This window comes from Chlorocebus sabaeus, chromosome 21 (genome assembly GCF_047675955.1).
Source record: "Chlorocebus sabaeus isolate Y175 chromosome 21, mChlSab1.0.hap1, whole genome shotgun sequence".
Classification (NCBI taxonomy): Eukaryota; Metazoa; Chordata; class Mammalia; order Primates; family Cercopithecidae; genus Chlorocebus; species Chlorocebus sabaeus.
The window spans coordinates 978236-998992 of record NC_132924.1 but is presented as its reverse complement, the minus strand read 5'-3'; the positions used below and the strand labels follow the sequence as shown (position 1 = coordinate 998992).

At 43.8% G+C, this 20757-nt stretch overlaps 1 protein-coding gene and 1 pseudogene across 48 annotated transcripts in view; one reads left to right on the top strand and one right to left on the bottom strand.

Moving 5' to 3' along the window:
- The window catches only part of LOC103247788 (septin-14-like), a 116322-nt gene that overhangs the window by 16895 nt on the left and 78670 nt on the right, over nucleotides 1-20757 (bottom strand). For 35 of the 48 annotated variants that reach the window (XR_012090123.1, XR_012090120.1, XR_012090126.1 and 32 more), the window contains one exon: nucleotides 204-16284. The exons of 4 other annotated variants lie outside the window; for them this stretch is intronic. Coding sequence is in view for 1 of the 44 variants with exons in the window: in XM_073008719.1 (XP_072864820.1) it covers nucleotides 10743-10772 (30 nt within the window). In the remaining 43 variants the exon portion in view is untranslated. The remainder of the gene's footprint in view (nucleotides 1-203; nucleotides 16285-20757) is intronic. 9 more of the 48 variants (XM_073008693.1, XM_073008695.1, XR_012090124.1 and 6 more) reach the window with 9 other exon arrangements.
- On the top strand, nucleotides 19606-20267 carry LOC140709607 (ATP synthase subunit a-like; annotated as a pseudogene).

Here is a 20757-nt window from a genome sequence, read left to right as displayed (position 1 = left end):
CGTGGCAGGACAGGTTGTAGTTGTAGGACAGAGCAGCAGCTGTGAGGCTGCAGGAGCCACACCTCAGGCCTCCCTCCCAGTCCCTGCCCAGAGTTCCCATTCAACAGGGCCTGCTGCTGACCAGGGAGCCGTGGCCACAGGCTGTCTGAAACTGACCACAAGACAGTCTCCACCCACCTTCTGTCAGTCCGCTAAGTTCTCACCTCTCAATCAGACTGTGCCACTCCATGGACTTGAAATAAACCCCATATTCCTCCTGAGTCTGAAGATAATTCCCTCTTGTCACTGAAGCAGCTGCATTTTTGGAGGACTTTGATCTCCTGGAGCCAGAGGGAAGGATAGGAGGCTGACAGGGCGTGGGTGGAAGATGCTGAAGGGCCCTTAGGGAGGGAGTAAACTGAGGCCGATCTCTAGGGCTTTTCTCTTAATGGGCCCCCTCTTCTCCAATCCCATGCAGTCCCAGCCTTTTCTCAGAGTTGGATATAAACAGATAAACAGCCCCCCTAGGAATTTGTCCATGATTCCTGTCCCCTACCCACACCCTCCATTGGGATGGGTCTCCTCTGTGTATCAAACCCTCCCAATAAATCCAGGATGCAGAGGATGGAGCCAGGGAGTGTTGTACCCAGGGTAAGTGGGTGGGAGTCTCTGACTTCCATATCCCCACCCTCCCCCAAGTGAGAGCCCCACCTGCTCCCCTTTCTCCTTTCTGGATGTTGATCATATTTCCCTGGAAGACAGCCAGCCAAAGACTCTCAGAGAGGCCCCTGGCCCATGACTTGCCCCCATCCCCACACCCTCCCATCCTGCACTGATGCCAGGCCAGCAGGGGTGAGAAATGTGCACAGAACAGCACTGGGACCTGCATCAGGCTCTGGGCTCTAGATGAGGAGGTGTGGGAGCTGTGGCTCAGGGACCTTCTGCCCCAACAGTCTCTGAAAACAGACAGGCAAACGGAGGCCTTGTATAGAAAGAAAATGCTTAGAAGCTGCCTGACCTGGGAGGGGCCCAATTTCCCTCTCCTTCCATGGGCATCTCTGAGTGGGAGGCTGAGTCCGGCTCCTGCAGCTCCTGCAGCTTTGCAGTCAGGCAGCTCTGCAGCTTCACCACTCAAGGAGCAGGGACTGGCAGCTGCTCTGGAGCCTCCACCATTCAGAGGTAAGATAGGCCTGACGCCCCAGCTCACGGGGCATGGGGAGGACCATGGGGCTCACAAGGGAGGAGCCTTGCTGAGATGGAAGGGCTGGGTCCAGGGCTTTCTCCTTCCAAGCCTCAGGATCCCGGTACCCGACCTGCCTGCCCCAGCCTCACTCCCTTTCACACAGTCCTGCACGGCAGTGTGCAGCTTCTCCAGGTAAGTGAGGAAACTGCCCAGAGACAGCACATCCCCCTGGGCCATTGGGTGGCCCACCCAATGGGTGGTAGTGGTGGGGAGCTCCCATTGTCAGGTGCCCACCCAGGACCTGTCCCCTGAAATCTCACCAACCACTCCTGCCCGGACACCCCCTCCCCAGGTCTCCCACTTGCAACAGCCCAGGACCCTCAGCTGCCTCCCTCAGCCCTCCTCCTCCTCTCCCTATCTCCCCAGATGGGCTCCAAGGCCACCAGACACCCCCAGTTACTTGTATGATAGGATTTTAACAAGTCATAAGGTCATGGTGTCCCCTGTCCCATCGTTCCCCAAATCTACACTGAGCCCAGCTCACCTAGGTGGTTTCTCTGGTCTCTCTAATGGAGGCATTTCAGGCCCTGTGGCCACAGGAGGGCAGGGCTGGGGGACGAAGATCTCCTGCTCTCTTAGTGTGGAGGCCTCCAGCTGGGGGGAAAGAAGTCTGTTCTTGGACTCCCTGGAGCCCCTCCCACCACAGACCCACTCACCTGCTGCCCCACAGCCTCATCTGCGCTGTCTGGGGATTCGTCTCCAGCATGGCCAATCTGGAGGTCCCCACCTGCCAGGATCAGCCCCCCTGACCTCAGATCCTGGATAACCGGCTTGAGTCAGCTGTTGCAATGCTCCCACCACCTTCAGTGAGCCCTGATTCTAGATTCACTCCCAGCTCCAACACTGCCTGTGTCACTTTGGGCAGGCGGCCAGGCCTCCCTGACACTGTTTTCTCAAAAGGGAAGTGTGATGGGAACCACACCTTCCTCACAGGGCCTCCTGAGGACTCGGTTTCATGTGACTCTCTGCATTGCTCTCACCATCATCCTTCGTGGGAAGAGCCAGGCACAAGCATCCTCAAATTCCCTTCCTCCCCGAGTCCCATCATGACGCTGTGGGGCCTGCACAACAGGCTCATCATTTGTTCATTTGCCAGAGGACGAAACAGAGGCCCAAAGAGGGCAGCGATGTGCCCAGGCCCTCACAAGAAAGGCTGGCTCCTCCCACACCTGGAGGCCCTGTCCCACCTGCCTTCACCCCACACCCCAACACCACCGCTGACCAGAGTCCCATCCTCTGGAGTCTATGGGTGTCCACATTCCCATCCAGGCTCAGCTATGGTGGGAGGGGGACAAGGTGTATTTGGAGGCCTGGTTGAGCAGCACCTCTTTGTCCCAGCCCCACTGGAATTTCTGCTCCACACGCCAGGCTTTGTGTCAGACCAAAGGCATCACTTACCCCATGATCCCCCAAGGAAGCTCCCTGCACAAAACCCTCTCTTCCTCCACTCAGGGAGTGGCCACCCAAGATGCCATCTCTGACTGACAGGGCAGGGTCTTCCTAAGGTACTGGGCGGTGACATGCCACTTCCTCATTTCCAGGGAAGGTTCTGAGATCTGGTCAGGAAGGATCCACAGGGAATGCAAGAGTCTCCAGATACTTATAAACCATGTGGAGCTTTTGGTAGTGCTCAATGAGCACTGGGGTGAGAATCCTGTGACTGTGACTGATTAGCAGTGTCTGCAAAGGACAGAGTGGGGAGCCACAGCAAACACATATATGTTCACCCCTCGTTTACCAATTGAGACCCACCTGGCCTGTGAGATTCCTCTGCTGTCCCCATCCTTGGTGCAGACAGGGTGACCCTCCCTGTAGAGGTGCAGAAAGAAGCAGTAGCAGAGGCCTGGCTTCCTGGGGAATTGCTGGGCTAGTCTGGGGAAGGAAGGAAGCCCCACCTACCACACCCACCCCACAGCCTGGAGGAAGCTCCATGCCAGCAGGATGGACGAGCATGGGAACCAGAGCCCTGCTCCTTCTGCAGCTCATCTCACCTGCCCAACAGCCCAGCTGCCAACACCACATTCCATTCCGGGGTCTCCTGCCCTCAATCCCCCAACCTGCCCATGGGCAAACACACATCATTCTGTTAATCCAGACTAGACAGGGCTGGAGTTTTTCAAGTAAACCTTCAGTGAGAAAGATACACACACACACACACACGCACACACATGTGCACACCCCTACACCTGGCCCAGTATCCCTTCCAGCCTAATCTTTTTCTCTACCCCCCAAAACACTTGACTCTCATCTCCCACCTCTACTTTTTCTTGATGTGCAAATCCTGCTCAGTGTACTGTCTTTTCTGAAAAGATTTTTAAATTTTCTGGAACTTTTTCTGTGAAGAGGGAAAAGAAGGAAAGATTTAAGAAATAATAAAGTGAAAGAAGAAATTATTTGAGAATAAGAAGCAGATGTGTACATTCCATTCCCTTTTGAGAACCAAAAGAATCAAACTGCCTGGATGAGAATTTCTACGCTAGTCCTGTAAACCCTAAGGGCTCCATGGGTCTGGGGAGGGAGCTCTGTGGAAGCTACAGCAGCTCCATCTTGGATGCGAATCCACCATGTTGACTTTGGGTTAACCCCAGTTCTGGGAATGCCTTTAAGATTTCTAATTGATCTACTATTTCTTGTGTAAGAGCCCATACTTACTGAAAGCCCTTTCCTTAGGTCAAAGCTACCTAGATGTCATCACACAAACTACAGGCTACGATGTGCACCTCATTCTCTTTCTGGAAGGCTGGTCTTAATTGCTCTGCACATTCCTTATAGAGCATATTTACTCTTTTCCTACACTAGGTAAGCCCTAAATCTTGGGGGTAACAGCCTGGAGAACTACTGTCTTGCTACCACTCAAGACCATGCTTCTGGCCACAAATTCCCCCCAATAAATTACCTTTTACTGACAAACTGGATTTGTCTGTCTCAGTCTTTGATTTCTGGACTCCTGTGTTGGGGATCCCTTTGCAGATACATCCCTTTCATAAAACAAGGTATATTAGTCCATGCTCACACTGCTATAAAGAAATACGTGGAACTGGGTTTAATTGGCTCACAGTTCCACAGGCTGTAGAGGAAGGTAAGTGGCTTCTGCTCAGCTTCTGGAGAGGCCTCAGGGAGCTTAAAATCATGGTGGAAGGGGAAGAGGAAGCAGGCAGGCACATGTTACATGACTGGAGCAAGAACAAGAGAGAGCGGGGAGAGGTGCTACACACTTATTTTATTTTTTTTTTTTTGAGAGGGAGTGTTGTTCTGTCACCCAGGCTGGAATGCAATGGTGTGATTTCAGCTCACTTCAACTTTTGCCTCCCGGGTTCAAGTAATTCTCCTGCCTCAGCCTCCTGAGTAGTTGGGACTACAGGCACATGCCACCATGCCTGGTTAATTTTTGTATTTTTAGTAAAGATGGGGTTTCACCATGTTAGCCAAGATGGTCTCGATCTCCTGACCTTGTGATCCACCTGCCTCGGCCTCCCAAAGTGCTGGGATTACATGCATGAGCCACCATACCTGGCCTACACACTTTAAACAACTAGATCTTGTGAGAGCTCTCACTATCACAAGAACAGCACGGAAGGTATGGTGCTAAACAATTCATGAGGGACCACCTCCATGATCCAATCACCTCCCACCAGGCCTCATCTCCAACACTGCAGATTACAATTAGAGATTCAGGTGGGGACACAGATCCAAACTATACACAGGCCCGTGGGTATGGCTGGATTTTGATGATCACAACTGTTGGAAAAACTTGGGTCTTATTTAACCCGACCATGCCCGGGAATGTTATGGTGCCCCATGGTCCCTGGACTTTCTGGGCACGACTGGCCCATCCTCTGGATTGTAAATGCTCTAGAAGTTTCTGGGTAGGTTTCTGCAAAAGACTTCAATCTGTAGAGATTAGAATATTATTATTCATATGGTTTTCCCAGAGAACGTCGGGCACATCACTCCAAAATGTCTCGCATCACTCTAAACCATGTCAGAGAGTTGCGCTGTGTAAGTTTCTCTGGGAGCAATCAAAAGGTACACTGTTGGTCCTCTCAGCTGAAGGCAAAATGGTCCTGGGGCTTTGGGTCTAAGGGTATGCTGCAGAAAGCATTTGCCAAATTCAGGACAGTATGCCATGGACCTGAGCAAGTGTTTAGTTTCTCCAGGATTTGAGCCATTTGGGGGACAGCAGCATGCATGGCCAGAGTCACCATATTCAGTTCCAAATAATCAATGATCAACTGTCATAATATCCCAAGAATCAACCGTCATACTCCAGGTGCCATCAGGCTTTGGCACCAACCACACAAACCTGTTTTATGGGCTCTGTGCAGACATGCAATCCCCATCCTTTCGAAGTCCTGAACAGAAGCCATGATCTCAAGCCAAGCACAGTGGCTCACGCCTGCAATCCCAGCACTTTGGGAAGCTGAGGTGGGCAGATCACTTGAGGTCAGGAGGTTGAGATCAGCCCGGTCAAAATGGTGAAACTCTATCTCTACTAAAAATACAAAACTTACCGGCATCATGGTGCTTGCCTGTAATCCCAGCTACTGGGGATCTAAGGCAAGAGAATCACTTGAACCTGAGAAGTGAAGGCTGCAATGAGCCAAAATCATGCCATACACTCCAGCCTGGGTGACAGAGGGACTCTGTCAAAAAAAAAAAAAAAAAGAAAAAGCCATGATCTCCTGTGCCCTCCTGGGAGGTGACATTGTTTGATGCATACCACTCCTCTTGTGCAGGATAATGTCACTGGTTTCCTTTTGGCTTCCCCTCAGAGCATGGCTTTTGCGACCCTCACCTAAAGACAGAACTTGTCTAAGGTTGCCTCAAGGACAGTTCCCAGGAGAATGTTTGCCTCCAACATGTGCTCGGGTATTGGGAAGATGTAGACCCTTCAGAGACAAATCTCATTGCTTGCTCTGAAGGGGCCAGTGACTCATTCTAGCCACGTGGGGCCTCTGGTCCCCTTCAATGGCCCAACATTGAGAACATTGGCCTTCCTGTCATGTTGGGGGCTGCAGTGTTTGCTCCCCTCCTGAAAGAGGGAAGAGGCGGCGGGACCAGCCTGCTCCTCACACTGGCACCCACACTCCATCCCCAGCCACAAAAATTCTACTCCTGGCCTGCACGGGTCCCAGTATCAGCCATGCCTGCTGTCTACACCAAAACAGCCACTGCTGGGGCCCTTAGCCCTGCCCCTCAAGGCCTGGCCCAGCTACCGCCTCAGACCACCTAAAGCCACAGTGAGCTTGAGGTGAGTGTGGGGCAGGTGGGGCAGCTTCTCTTTTTTTTCTCTGCCTGCCACAGAAAACGGGACTCAGAGCCCCTGCTGCCACCACCATCAAAAGCCACCCTCAGAAGTAGGCCTGAGGCTGCAGGCTCCCCTAGCACCTCTCCACAGAGTCTTTCTTCCATTTAACCTCCACAGGGGCAACTAACAGGGGGCGACAGTGGGCAGGTCTTTCTCTAGGTGCAATTCCTCCTCCCCTAACTCAGGGACCTTGCTCTCGGCCCCCAGCAGAGCCTTTGTTCCTAGGTGGCCTGCCCATGGCAGAGGCCAGCCTAACCCCTTTCCACCCGCTGAGGTCTGGGCTCCTTGGCAATTTTTAACCCATCAGCCTCCTCCAGCCTGCTGGAGATTTCAGAGCATCTTGGCACTCGCAGGGCAGCCTGCAGGCATCAGGCAGTGGCTGACAGAGCCTCACATAGGCACTTGCGGGCATCCTGGGATCTCCCCAGAAGAGTCCTGCTTTCCCTAGCCCACTTTTTTTTTTTTTTTTTTGAGACAGAGTCTCTGACCCAGGCTGGAGTGCAGTGGCCTTGGCTCACTGCAAACTCTGCCTCCCAGGTTCAAGCAATTTTGCTGCCACAGCCTCCCGAGTAGCTGGGATTACAGGCACCCATCACCACACCTGGGTAATTTTTGTATTTTTAGTAGAGACAGGCTTTCACCATGTTGGCCAGGCTGGTCTCAAACTCCTGACCTCCTGATCTGCCCACCTCAGCCTCCCAAAGTGCTCGGATTACAGGCGTGAGTCACCATGCCCGGCCTCCCAGCCCATTCTTTAGAGTAATGCCGACTACACCAGCTCTTCCCTCAGGCTGAACCAGTGGCTGGAGTTGCCCCAAAAGTGACAGAAGCGGAATTCCCACAAGACACTACCCCAAACCACCCTGAAATGGGGCAGTTGGAATTCCAAAGAAAGAAGCCCTGAAGCCCAGAGTGGTCTGTCCAAAGCATGCATTAGAGGAACCAACACAGAGGGGGCTGCAGCGTATCCTTGCAAGGCACGAATCAGCGATATTCTACCCAAGTATGTCTGCAATGAGTGGGTCTGGTTATGGAGTTCACATGAAGGTTTAAGGAATTTGGCCTCGGGCCAGGGCTAGTTTCTTTCAGTGCTGTGGGCAACATCCTAAACATTTTTATCAGCACCTGGGAATGGTCGAGACCCTGGCTTGGGTTGAAGCCTGCAGGGAAAAACCTGAAGCTGAAGCTGGCCGTATCACAAGAGTGTTCAAGTTACTCTGTAATTCTGTCTTGACAGAGGAAAAAAAGTGGGGAGGAAGCGAGGTAATAGCCATTATTCTTTGCAGTAAGATTTTTTTTTTTTTTTTTTTTTGAGACGGAGTCCCACTCTGTCACCCATGATGGAGTGTATTGCTGTGATCTCAGCTCCACAGCAACCTCCTCCTCCTGGGTTCAAGCAATTCTTCTGCCTCAGCCTGCCAAGTAGCTGGGATTACAGGCGCCCACGACCACGCCCACCTAATTTTTATATTTTTAGTAGAGACAGAGTTTCACCATGTTGACCAGACTGATTTGGAGCTCCTGACCTCCAGTGATCCGCCCCCCTCGGCCTCCCAAAGTCCTGGGATTACAGGTGTGACTTACCACACCTGGCCTGCAATAAGAATTTGTATTGGGAAGTGGAAGTCAGTTGTTCTTCAAGATCATTTCCTGTATTTGGTTTCCTGTGCATATCTATATCGGTTTTGCTGGGGGGAGAGTTGTCAATTTCTACATAAAAACATAGCTGGGAATTTGAAGGGATTATATCGAATTTCTCGGTCCATTTGTGGGATATTGTTATCTTGGAAATATTATTTTCATCCTTAAAAATTAGACACCTTTCAATTATTTCAGATCTTGATTTCTTTCAGCATTAATAAAAATTAAGTGTAGGCCAGGCATGGTGGCTCCCGACTATAATCCCAACACTATAGTAGGCAGAAGCAGGCAGATTGCTTGAGCCTAGTTGGAGACCAGCGTGGGGAACGTGGAGAAACCTGTCTCTACAAGAAATACAAACATTAGTCAGGCATGGTGGCGCACACCTGTAGTCCCAACTACTGCTGAGGCTGAGGCAGGTGGATCAATTGAGTCCAGGAGGTCGAGACTGCAGTGAGCTGTGATCACACCACTGCACTCCAGCCTGGGCAACAGAGCAAGACCTTGTCCAAAAAAAAAAAAAAAAAAAGTGTAAAATTGTTGCACTTACATTACTTTTTCTAAATATTTTTGAAGTTATTATAAATCAAATGTATATATTTTATTTTCATTGTTGGTTGCTTTAAGCATACTTTTTTATGTGTATCTTGTACCTTGTGACACTGATTAACTTAATTCTAGTGGTATCTTAGTGAAACTCTTACACATTTTTATATAAAGGATTATGCCATTTGCAATTAAGACAGTTCTAGAAGTTGATATGGTTAAGGAGGCTGAGTAGTCAGGACCCCAGCAGAGCCTGTGAGCAGGTCGTACTGAAGGAAGGGGCCCAGGTGATGGAACCTTCAAGTAACTTCATGTCCTTGGTGACAGACCCACCAGAATTCAAACTCTGGTAACCAGAAACCCTTATTCTAGACACAGCCCTGTATCAAGCTAATTTCATGCAGACGCTCAAGAGCAAGATGTTCTCCTGCTATATCCTGACTTCCTGAGGTTCTCATCTGTGGAAGGCTTAAAGTGAGGGCGTCACTTGGCAGGGGGCACCCATAGGTAACACAGGGCAGCTCAGGGCAGACCCATCCAGGCCAGACCTTGCCTAAGATCCCACCTGGGCAACCCCACATTCCTGCCCATCACCATGTGTTATGGGAGCCAGAGATGAGGCTTCCCTCCCTGGACAGGAGCAGGCTGTCAGGCATTGGGAATCTGATGGGTCTACCAAGATCATATTCCAGGTCATGGCTGGCAGGATAAGAAGTGAGTGTTGGGGAACAAGTTTGTCCACTCAGATGCTAACCCCAAGACTTCACACTGTAATCTGGTTTTCTCTCTGGCTGGGAAGTCTATGCAGATGCTCCTATGTGTGTGATCTGGGGGGCAGAATTTCTAATTGGGCTTTCTCCTTGCAGAAATAGCCAGGCAGGTTACTGACACCTTTTGGCCCAGCTGCTGGGCACTCTCCTTGCACAGCTTCACACAGGTCAGTAAAAATAAGTAATAGGTTCAACCACTCCATCTCCTTGGACAAAGGGCAGGAGCACCATGCCACCAACCATGGCCAGTGTTGCTGTGGGGCGACAGTAGGAACAGAGGGGTCACCTCAGACAGGAATCCAAGAAAATCAGGGCAGGCCCAGGACCCAGACTCAAATATGGAAACTCCATTGCCTCTGTCCCAGGGCTTTCACACCTAAGTGACCCCCAGTTCCCGCCCAAAAGAACTGGACCTTCATTCGTCTCCAACAGAAACTTGGTTTGATGCTAAGTTCTTGCTCATACAGTTGTAGAAAGAGGAGACAAATAGCTTTGTCTTGTTTACACTAGGCCATGAGTGCCTTTTTATGTTGCTATCTATATTCTTCTTCTTTTTTTTTTTTTTAGACAGAGTCTCACTCTGTCACCCAGGCTGGAGTGCAGTGGCCCGATCTCTGCTCACTGCAACCTCTGCCTCCCGGGTTCCAGCGATTCTACTGCCTCAGCCTCCCAGGCAGCTGAGATTGCAGGCAGGTGCCACCACACCCAGCTAACTTTTGTATTTTTAGGAGAGACAGGGTTTCACCTTGTTAGCCAGGCTGGTCCTGAACTCCTGACCTCAGGTGATCTGCCTGCCTCAGCCTTCCAAAGTGCTAGGATTACAAGCATGAAACACAATGCCCAGCCTATTTATATTGTCTTAAACACCCACCCCACATATTTCCTGTAGCAGGCAACCCCACTGCCCTGCCAGAACTTTAAGATTTAAAAGTCCATACTCTAGTATGCTTTTTACACAAAAAGGGAGCTAAAAGGGGGAGGAAGGATGGTTAAGCTGCTCTATGTATTGGTTATCCCACAGAACTCATTCCTGTAGCCCCATCAGGGCTGGAGCTGCAACCTCACATAGCTTCACAATATTCCATAAAGGAGGCCATTTCCCTCAGCAGTTCAGCCTTGCAATGCAGGTGGAGCCTGGACATGATGATCTTCTGTTTCAATTTTGGCCACTCTTCAGGAAACATTCTATATGTGCCCCAGTAGTCTGTAACCATCTGCTAGAGCGTCCATACACACCACTGCAGACTGAAGGACTTTAACAGCAGAAACTTAGTTTTCCACAATCCTGGAGAATAGAAATCCAACAAGCTGTTAGCTGGGGTGGTTTCTCTGCGAACTCTTGGCTTGTAGATAGCTGACTTCTACCTCTGCGTTCTTACTGCCTCTTCTAATAAGGACTTCAGTCATATTGGATTTGGGTCTACTCCAATAAACTCAAAACTAGTGACATTCTGAGGCACTGAGTGTGAGAACGTGAACTTTGGGGAGGGGACACCACTCAGCCCACTGGACATATTATTCCCTTGTAGATGACAAACTCCCAGGAGATTACTCGGTGGAAGGATATGCATATGTAAAATTGTAATAGCTACAGACTGATCACTTTCCAAAAGGGCTTTGGAAGGTACACTGCCACCAGCATGTCTGAATGTAGCTACTTCCCTGAATCTAGATTCTCCCGGATGTTAACTTTATTTTAATTTGTTGCCAATCTGTTATCCATGTGGCAAATAAAATCACGTTGATTTCCAGTTTTCCGACCGAAATTTTTGAGTCATCTTTGAATTGCTTAATATATATGTGTTTTCCCTGAGTCATCTGCTTCGATTCTTGGCCCTTTAAATGGGCTTTCTCCCATCCTGGACTCTCCCAGCATATGCCCCCTTGTCATGTCTGGAATTGTAGTTGTTTGGCAAAGTTCTTTTTAATGTTAAAAAATTGTATTGCTTAAAGTCAAAAAAGTATTCCTAGGCTGTCTTGCCCTGTGTCTGTCTTGCCTCTATTCTAAAATAGAAAATGAGGCTTCTTGAGGCCGTTTCCATCCACGTGAGGAGCAGACAGAGTCTCCAGAAGCTTGAGGGAAATTTCTTGCAGGCCTCACTGTTTACAGTTCTCAGTTCTGACCTATGTGCTGTTGAGTCTGTGTTTTCCCAACTCTATAAGAACGACTTTTTTGAGGACTCTCTGGGATAATTCTCTTTGTACAGGCTGTTAATATAGGTGGGTGCTGGTGCTCCACAGAGGACAAAGTAACATGAAGATGCCTTGACAGTGTTAATGGCTTAACACCGCCACATAAAACTTTCTTGTCATTGTTTCTTTGATTTTCAGATGGAGTTTCACTCTTGTCACCCAGGCTGGAGTGCAATGGTGCGATCTTGGCTCACTGCAACCTCTACCTCCTGGGTTCAAGTGATTCTCCTGCCTCAGCCTCCTGAGTAGCTGGGATTACAGGTGCCTGCCACCACACCTGGCTAATTTTTTATATTATTAGTAGAGGCAGGGTTTCACCGTGTTGATCAGGCTGGTCTTGATCTCTTGACCTCAGGTGATCCACACACATTGGACTCCCAAAGTGCTGATATTACAAGCATGAGCCACTGCACCTGGCCCACATAAAACTTTGGAAGCCTAGAACCTCCTTCACCACGGACACCTGTGTCCTCCACATGCACAAGTCTCTGAAAAATAGGACCTTCTTGGTATAAGCCGCAGCCCCCAAACTGCCAGTGGTTCACAGTGCTGTCATTGACCATATGCCTCTTCTTGTTCCCCTCCATATAAAAATAAGTCTACCCGAAACCTTGAGAATAATCCAGATACTCCCAGTCAGGTACAAGGGAGAAGCTAAATGAGCCTCTGGTACTAGACTTCCAGGTTGAGCCATCTTCTCCTTTACCACCTTCCTGGGCTCCTACCAGGACTTCACCACCAATGCACAGTTCCCAGGCCAGCTATTTAGTAGGTGTCTGTCTCCTCCAAGAAACAGTGGTGACTCTGCTAGCTACCAGGTGGGTATTAAGGATATAACTGCAGCTCTCTGAGCCTGTCTATGCCTCTGAAAAGTGGAAAGATGAACCTCAGAGTTATTATAGTGACTAAACGGCATAAGACACAGTAAGCAGATGCCTAGTGCCTGGCTCCGTACAAAGGCTACTTAGGATGCTCTGTTTATATATATATATATATATATTTTTTTTTTTCTCTGTCTTTTTGCCCAAGAAGTCCTCTGCCTCATTGGTCTGCATCCCTCAACATTTGGAAAATGCACATAAAAAGCAAAGCTGTTTTTGCATTGGTAAACCACATTTGAGATTCTTTCTAGCTGGATTTTGTCCTTGACACAGAATGAACAAACTTTCTAGGATGCTGAAAGAGGAGTCCCTACCCAACTCAGCTATCTAAGGAGGTTCTTGTTGAGGTTTGTTTATTAAAGACACATATTTTCAGCACAATGTTTAAAGTCAGTTTTCTAGATGCTTGGCATAATTCCGTGAACAAATGACAGTCCCTGGGCCTCTGCATGTTTACTGCTAATTATGGAGCATCTATTACACAGCGAGCACTGCCCTGTGTATGTTCATTTATGTGCCAAAACAACCTCATGATGTATGAAGCCTCCTATTGTTTACATAAACAAATTAGCTCAATAAACTTGATTATGTCAATCACAAAAAGAACAATCATAAAAGAAAAAGTGGCTTAAATGGAGTTCTCCAATGAAAAGAAAAAGAATGAATGTAACTTAAAAACACTCACTGTAGAAACATTAACGTCTAAAAGTTATTTTCTGAGCACTATTAAATTTCATAAAAGTCATTCTTATAATCACAGAGGACATCATATAAAGAATACTACATGAACCTTGGAATGAGAAAATTATATACTAGGTCCAGCATAAGAAACAGGCAAGAAAAACCAAAGGATTTCCAAAGAGATTCTGAGCCAAGGGGCCATAAGATTTTAGATAAATGAATTCAATACAAAGCAGAGAAAACAGATTTGTTTTCAGAATCTTTGAGGTTTTGACCTGCCTAGTAAATTATCAACACTTTTAAAATTTATCTGTATTGATCTGATATTTTTCTTCTCAAAATAGGTACACACTTACACACAAACATAACTACATTCACCACAAATCTCTTACACCTGAAGTTTATCTATAAAGTGATATATTTGTATATGTAAACCCATGTAAATCAAAACCAAAAATCTGTGTTTTGCAGACTAGAGTGGGCACACTCAGAAAAAATAAATAATAAAATTTTAAAATATTCAGAATTCAGAAATATGTGAATATAATTTATTATAGTCTTATGTAATCTTTATTGTAACCATCATAATGATCCTATAGTTACAAAAAGAAGAAAAAAATAAAAATATTACCTCTGGTAACAATATTCCACTGAGAGAAGGGATTACAAAAGATGTCATTGTACTATGTTACCTTCCACTATGCTATCCAATAGTATATTGTGACCATCAGTTACCTACAACATGGGATATGGTGGGATAGGTTAATGTTGGTGGTAAGATGCATTTCATTCAATGGAAAATAGTCTTAAGACATTAAAAACAACTTTGTTCCATTAAAATAAATTAAGTTCAAATAATATGTCGAAAAGCATTTTAAACTCCACAGTATTTCATTATTTTTATGTGTAACTAGTAAAACAATTCACTTCTAAGATTCAAAATGTTTCTCTTCTCCTACAATGCATAATCATATTATCCTGAACAACTACCTCACAAATCACTTACTACACTTTTATAAAGGGCCTCTCCACCTAGATTTTCTTCATGCGTCTTATATTCAAGTGTCCTTAGTGTTCCAGGGAAAAGTGTATTAATGGTGCAGATGTCTCCGAGCTCTGATGCAGAAACCATTAACCACATGCTTTCACATGAGCACTAGAAATGACAATATAACATCAAGAAATTTGTGAGTTTACTTCACATAAATATTTGCTTTTCAAAGTAGTTGTAATTATTCCAATCCCCAAAAGCATAATTTGAATGTAATTTATAACTGTCCAAAGAGAAAATCAATCTCCTTCTCCATTTAAACTTACATACAAGTAAGCAACCTATTTTAAATTATTATCTATAATCAACACTGATTAGAGCAATGTCTCAAATTGTTACTGCCTTGGTGCTTTCTACTGTCAATCTATAACGTTTACTTAGGCTTGGTTTCTAATGTATTTTTCACAGTTCCTAAATCTGTATAATATATTCTACTAGAAACTCTCCAGTGTTTTGTAAGGTTATGTATGGAACAGAAGTTTTTCCACATTTATTACATCCATAGGGTTTCTCCCCAACAGAAAGTTTGAGGAACTCCCGGAGAGTTTCCCTTCAGTATAAATTTTCCACTGTACAATAAAATCTGTGGTATAAGTAAGGTATTGTGCCTTTCTTTATATTTACAATGCTTTCCTTCACTAAAATAATCTCGTGCACATTAAGGGTTCTACTTTGTGAAAGATGCTTCAACAGTCATTACATTAATACCACTTTTATTTAGGATGAAATCATTGCTGTAGATTGTGATGTCAGCATTCATTAATGGTTTTGCCACATTTTTTACCTTGGTAGGGTTTCTCTCCAGAATGAATTCACTTACAGTAAAAGTTGAGCACAAATTAAAACTATTGCTATATTCCCTACAATTGTAGGGGTTCTCTATCATGTGAATTATCTTATATTCAGTAAGGACTGAGCATTGGTCAAAGACTTACCCCATTCTTTACAATTCTAGGGGTTCTCTCCAGTATGAATTCTCTTAAGTTTAGTAAAGTTTGAGAACCAGTTAAAGGCTTTGCCACATTTTTCACATTTATCGTGTTGCTCTCCAGTATGAATTATCTTGTGTCCAATAAGATGTGAGCTCTGGTTAAAGGTTTTGCCACATTCTTCATATCTGTAGCATTTCTCTCCAGTATGAATTCTTTTATGTTTAATAAGGATTGAGCCATGCATAAAAGCTTTTCCACATTCTTCACCATTGTAGGGTTTTCTTCCAGTATGAATTCTCTTATGTCCAATAAGATGTGAGCTCTGGTTAAAGGTTATGCCACATTCTTCACCATTGTAGCATTTCTCTACAGTATGAATCCTCTTGTTTTTAGTCAGGATTGAGCCATGCATAAAAGCTTTTCCACATTCTTCACAATTGTAGTGTTTCTCTTCAGTATGAATTCCCTTACATCGAGAAAAGTATGAGAACAAGTTAAAAGTTCTGCCGTATTCTTCACATGCGTAGGGTTTCTTTCAGTATGAGTTGCCTTGTGTCTAGTGAGATGTAAGCCCTGGGTGAAGGCTTTGCCACATTCTTCACATGTGTAAGGTTTCTCTCCAGTATGAATTCTTTTATGTCCAATAAGGTGTGAGCACTGATTAAAGGCTTTGCCACATTCTTCACATTTGTAGGGTTTCCCTACAGTATGAATTATCTTATTTTGAGTAAGGTTTGAGAACCAGTTAACAGCTTTGCCACATTCCTCACATTTGTATGGTTTCTCTCCTGTATGAAAATTCTCTTAAGTAAGGATTGAGCACCAGTTAAAAGCTTTGCTACATTCATCGCATTGAAAGATTTTGCTAATAGTAGTTGATAAATATTGGTTAAGTCCATTATAACTTTTTTTCTGTCCCTTACACTCACCCACACTTGTCCAGTCTTAAGTTTAAATTTTCAGTGTCATAGCTTTCATATCTTCTCAGTATCACTTTTGGGAATAAATGTTTTATGCTTTGCTCAGGCGAAAGGTCTGGAGTAAAATGAGAGGATACAGCTAAAAGAAATAAAAATGAATTGTACCACTGATTAGACTCAGGAGAATATACTTTACAAATACAAAATATAAAATTATACCAAGCACAATAAGATGGCATAATACCACATGCCCAAATTCCTTAATAGACATGCAAACATAACAAAAATATATTGACCAAAATGCGTTTGTAAGAGTTCTAAAAACCAGTTAAGAGATGGCAGTGCCATAGATGAGAATGATGCTAAGAGCCACATAGAAGACAATGGAACATTTGTTACATTTACCCACCTCCTCCCCAATACAGAATAATGCCTTTAAGTGTAAACTCTCAACTCTTGGCTTCTCTCTAAAAAGCGAAAAAAAAAAAAAAAAAATAGTGGCACATGGTCCGTACTTCCAGCTTTGTGGGGTCTTTCCAAAGACTGGTTTCTGTTTACAGAGACACAGAGTGCTGAAAGAAATGGTGCTATACTTTGAATGACAGGGTAGTGTTTGTGAGAGAAAAGGTAAATGACTGTTAAAGCAGCAGAGAGACTGTAGGACCACAGATAAACAGCCGGTATATCAACTAATTACAGGCTCTTAAGCAGAAATATGGGCAAATCCACATAACCCAATAAAGGGAACACAAATCTAGGGAAGAGACATCTTAAGAACAGGTTTGAGAAATTCTCAATATCTAGCCTGGTAAATTGGTGTCAGACACTGCAGGAAAGAAAGCCACTTTATACAGACTGTGATAGGTGGTTATTTATTTATTTATTTATTTTTTGAGACGGAGTCTGGCTCATTTCTCAACCAAATGTTAGAATATATACAAAGTATCAGACTAAGATGGCCCAATCAAAGAAACAAGTATGCAGAAATCAACCCTAAAGAAACTAAGCTGTATAAATTATCTGAAAAAAATCAACACAACCATCTCAATTATGCTCAGTGTTTAACATGGGAACACAGACAACTAAGGGTAACTAGAAAAACAAGAATATCAACAAAATGACAAAAAGAAACAAGTTTTAGAGAAGACATACAAAAAATGACTGAGAAATTATCTAATGTAAGAAAAAAATATTAAAAACTGAAGCTCAACAAACTCCAACTGGGATAAAGAGACACATAACAAGACACTATAATATACGCAAAGTTTTGAAAGTCACAGAAAATAATCTTGAATGCAGAAAGACAAAAGAGATGAATCACCTATATGCATGCTCCTGCAAGATTATCAGTGAATTTTTGAACAAAAACCCTGCAGAAGAGAGTTGAGTTACATACTCCAAGTGCTGAAGTAAAAAAAAAAAAAACTTTTAGCAAAACTATCCTACAAAATTTTTTAAAATAAAGATTTTCCAAGATAACTAAATGCTGAGAAAGTACATCAGCAATATAACTGTCCTACAAGAAATGCAAAAAGAAGTCTTTCCCATTCAAAATTTAAAATAATAGAAAACAAACCAAATCATATAAAAAATACACGACTCTCTGGGAAAGATACGCACGTACACAAAAGTAAAACTTTGTAGTATTATGATAATTAGGCAGAAAACAATTGTGCTTTAAAATTTGAAAGACATCATGAAAATTAAAACACCCATTAAATATGATATACTTAGTGACATTATAAGTTAAGGGCAGATGTAATGAGCAAGCATTTTTGTATGCAACTGAGGGCAAGTTGTTACCAGTTTAAAATATACAGTTGTAACTTTAAGAGATTTTTATGTAATTTACATGGGAACCATAAAGAAAATGCAGCTACACAACAGAAAATAAAAGAACAAAGCATGTCACTACAAATATCAACAAGACACAAAGGAATACAAAGTGAATAGGGACAAAATAGGTACAAGAGTCAAATAAAACAATAAAATGGTAATTGTAAGTCATTTCCTTTCAGAAAAGTATTAAAATATGCATGGACTAAACTTCCCAATCAAAGGCAAATATTACATAAAGGGATTTTTTTTTTTAATTTAGAAAACAAAATCCACCTATGTCATGTCTCCAAGAGACTCACCTCAGATCTAATGATGAAAATAGACTGAAAGTGGCAGGATGGAAAAAGACATTCCATGCAAATGTTAACCAAATGAGAGGGGGAGAATTATATTAAGTCAAAAGCTGTCATATTTTATAATATATAAAGTCAAAACACACGAGACAAAAAAGGATATTATATCATAATAAAATGGGTAATTCACTGGGAACCTACTTTTATCTCCTATCAGGTTTTCCAAAAATATAAAGCATTTGAACAACCAACCTACATGAAGACCTGAGCGAAAAAGGAAGGAACTGAACCTCCACAGACTGTTTCAAGCCAATCCCACAACCTCTATGATTTTCTCAATAACGTATTAGTAAAGTTATTTCATAACTTTGTCAAAGTTAAGTTATAGGTTAAGCCCTATGTATCTTAATGGCCCATCCAATTCAATTAGGTCTTCAAGATGCTTCATTCCCTATTACAGAAGAACTACTTACCTTTCATGATCACACTCTTATAATTATTTTCCTAATTAGCTCCCTGGTTCTATACATTATTTCTCTAATACTCACAACAAAATTGATTCATACTAGCACCACAGATGCCTAAGAAATAGAGACTGTCTGAACTATCTTGCCTGCTATCATCTTAATCTTAATTGCCCTCCCATCCCTACACAGCCTGTATATAACAGATGAAATCAATAACCCTCCTCTCACTGTTAAAACAATTGGACATCAATGGTATTGAAGCTACAAGTATACGGATTATGAAGAATTAAGCTTCAATTCTTATATACTTCCAACAGCCAACTTAAAACCAGATGAACTTCAACTCCTCGAATTCAATAACCAAACAATCCTCTCAATAGAAACTCCCATCCGCATGTTAATCTCCTCCGAAGATGTCCTGCACTCATGAACTATTCCCTCATTAGGGTTCAAAGCAGATGCAATACCTGGACACTTAAACCAATTTGCCTTAACCGCTATACGACCAGGCCTCTACTATGGACAATGCTCAGAAATTTGTGGATCTAACCACAGTTTTTATACCTGTTATTCTAGAATTAGTCCCACTAAAAACGTTCAAAACGCGGTCTATATCCACACTATAATCTCACTGTAAAGCTACCCCAGCGTTAACCTTTTCAGTTAAAGGCCGACAGAAATCACACTTCTCTACAGTGAATGCCTCAACTAGGTACTTTCCACATGACCTATTATTATTATATCAACAATCATAACTTTATTCTCCATTATTCAATTAAAACTATCAAAGTTCATTTGCCATACACCCCTTACACCAAAAATAATTAAAACGCAAAAATATAACAATGCTTGAGAACTAAAATGAATGAAAATTTGTTCACCTCATTTACTGCCCTGATAATCCTAGGTTTACACACAGCAGCACTAATCATCTTGTTTCTCACCACACTCCTTCCAACCTCCAACTATCTAATCAATAACCAATTGATTTCTATTCAACAATGACTAGTTCAACTTGCTCTAAAACAAATAATAATTACACATAATATTAAAGGACGAACCTGACCCCTTATACTAATATCCTTAATTCTCTTTATTGCCTTAATCAATCTCCTTGGGCTTCTACCCCACTCATTTACACCAACTACCCAACTATCAATAAACCTAGGTATAGCAATCCCCTTATGAGCAGGCACAGTAATCACAGGCTTCTACTTTAAAGCTAAAAACTCCTTAGCTCACTTCCTACCACCAGGCACACCCAGACCACTTATCCCTATACTAGTAATCAATGAAACCATTAGTCTACTTATTTAACCAATGGCACTAGCTGTACGTTTAACAGTCAACATTACAGCCAGTCACACATAACACTTAATTGGAGGAGCTGCACTAGTATCAACTATTAACCTTCCCACAGCTTCAGTCACCCTTATTATTCTAATTCTGTCTTCACTGTGGCCCTTATCCAAGCTTATGTCTTTATGCTATTAGTAAGCCTTTATTTATATGACAACACATAATGACCCACCAAACACACACCTATCATTTAATCAAACCCAGTACTTGGCCTTAACAGGGGCTCTCTCAGCTCTCCTAATAACATCCAGCCTAGCTATATGATTTCACTTTAACTCTATTACTCTTTTAACCTTAGGCCTACTAACCAATACACGGACTATATATCAATGGTGATGTGACATTATCTGAGAAAGTACATTTCAAGGTCACCATACGACAATTGTTTAAAAAGGCCTCCGATATGGAATAGTCCTATTTGTTATCTCAGAAGCGCTGTTCTTTGCTGGGTTCTTCTGGGCCTTCTACCATCTAGTCTAGCCCCTACTCCAGAACCAGAAGGACACTGACCCCCAACAGGCATTTCTCCCCTCGGCCCTCTGGAAGTACCCCTCCTGAATACATCTGTATTACTTGCATCAGGGGTTTCAATTACTTGAGCCCATCACGGCCTAACAGAAAATAATTGAAAACAAATAATTCAAGCACTACTTA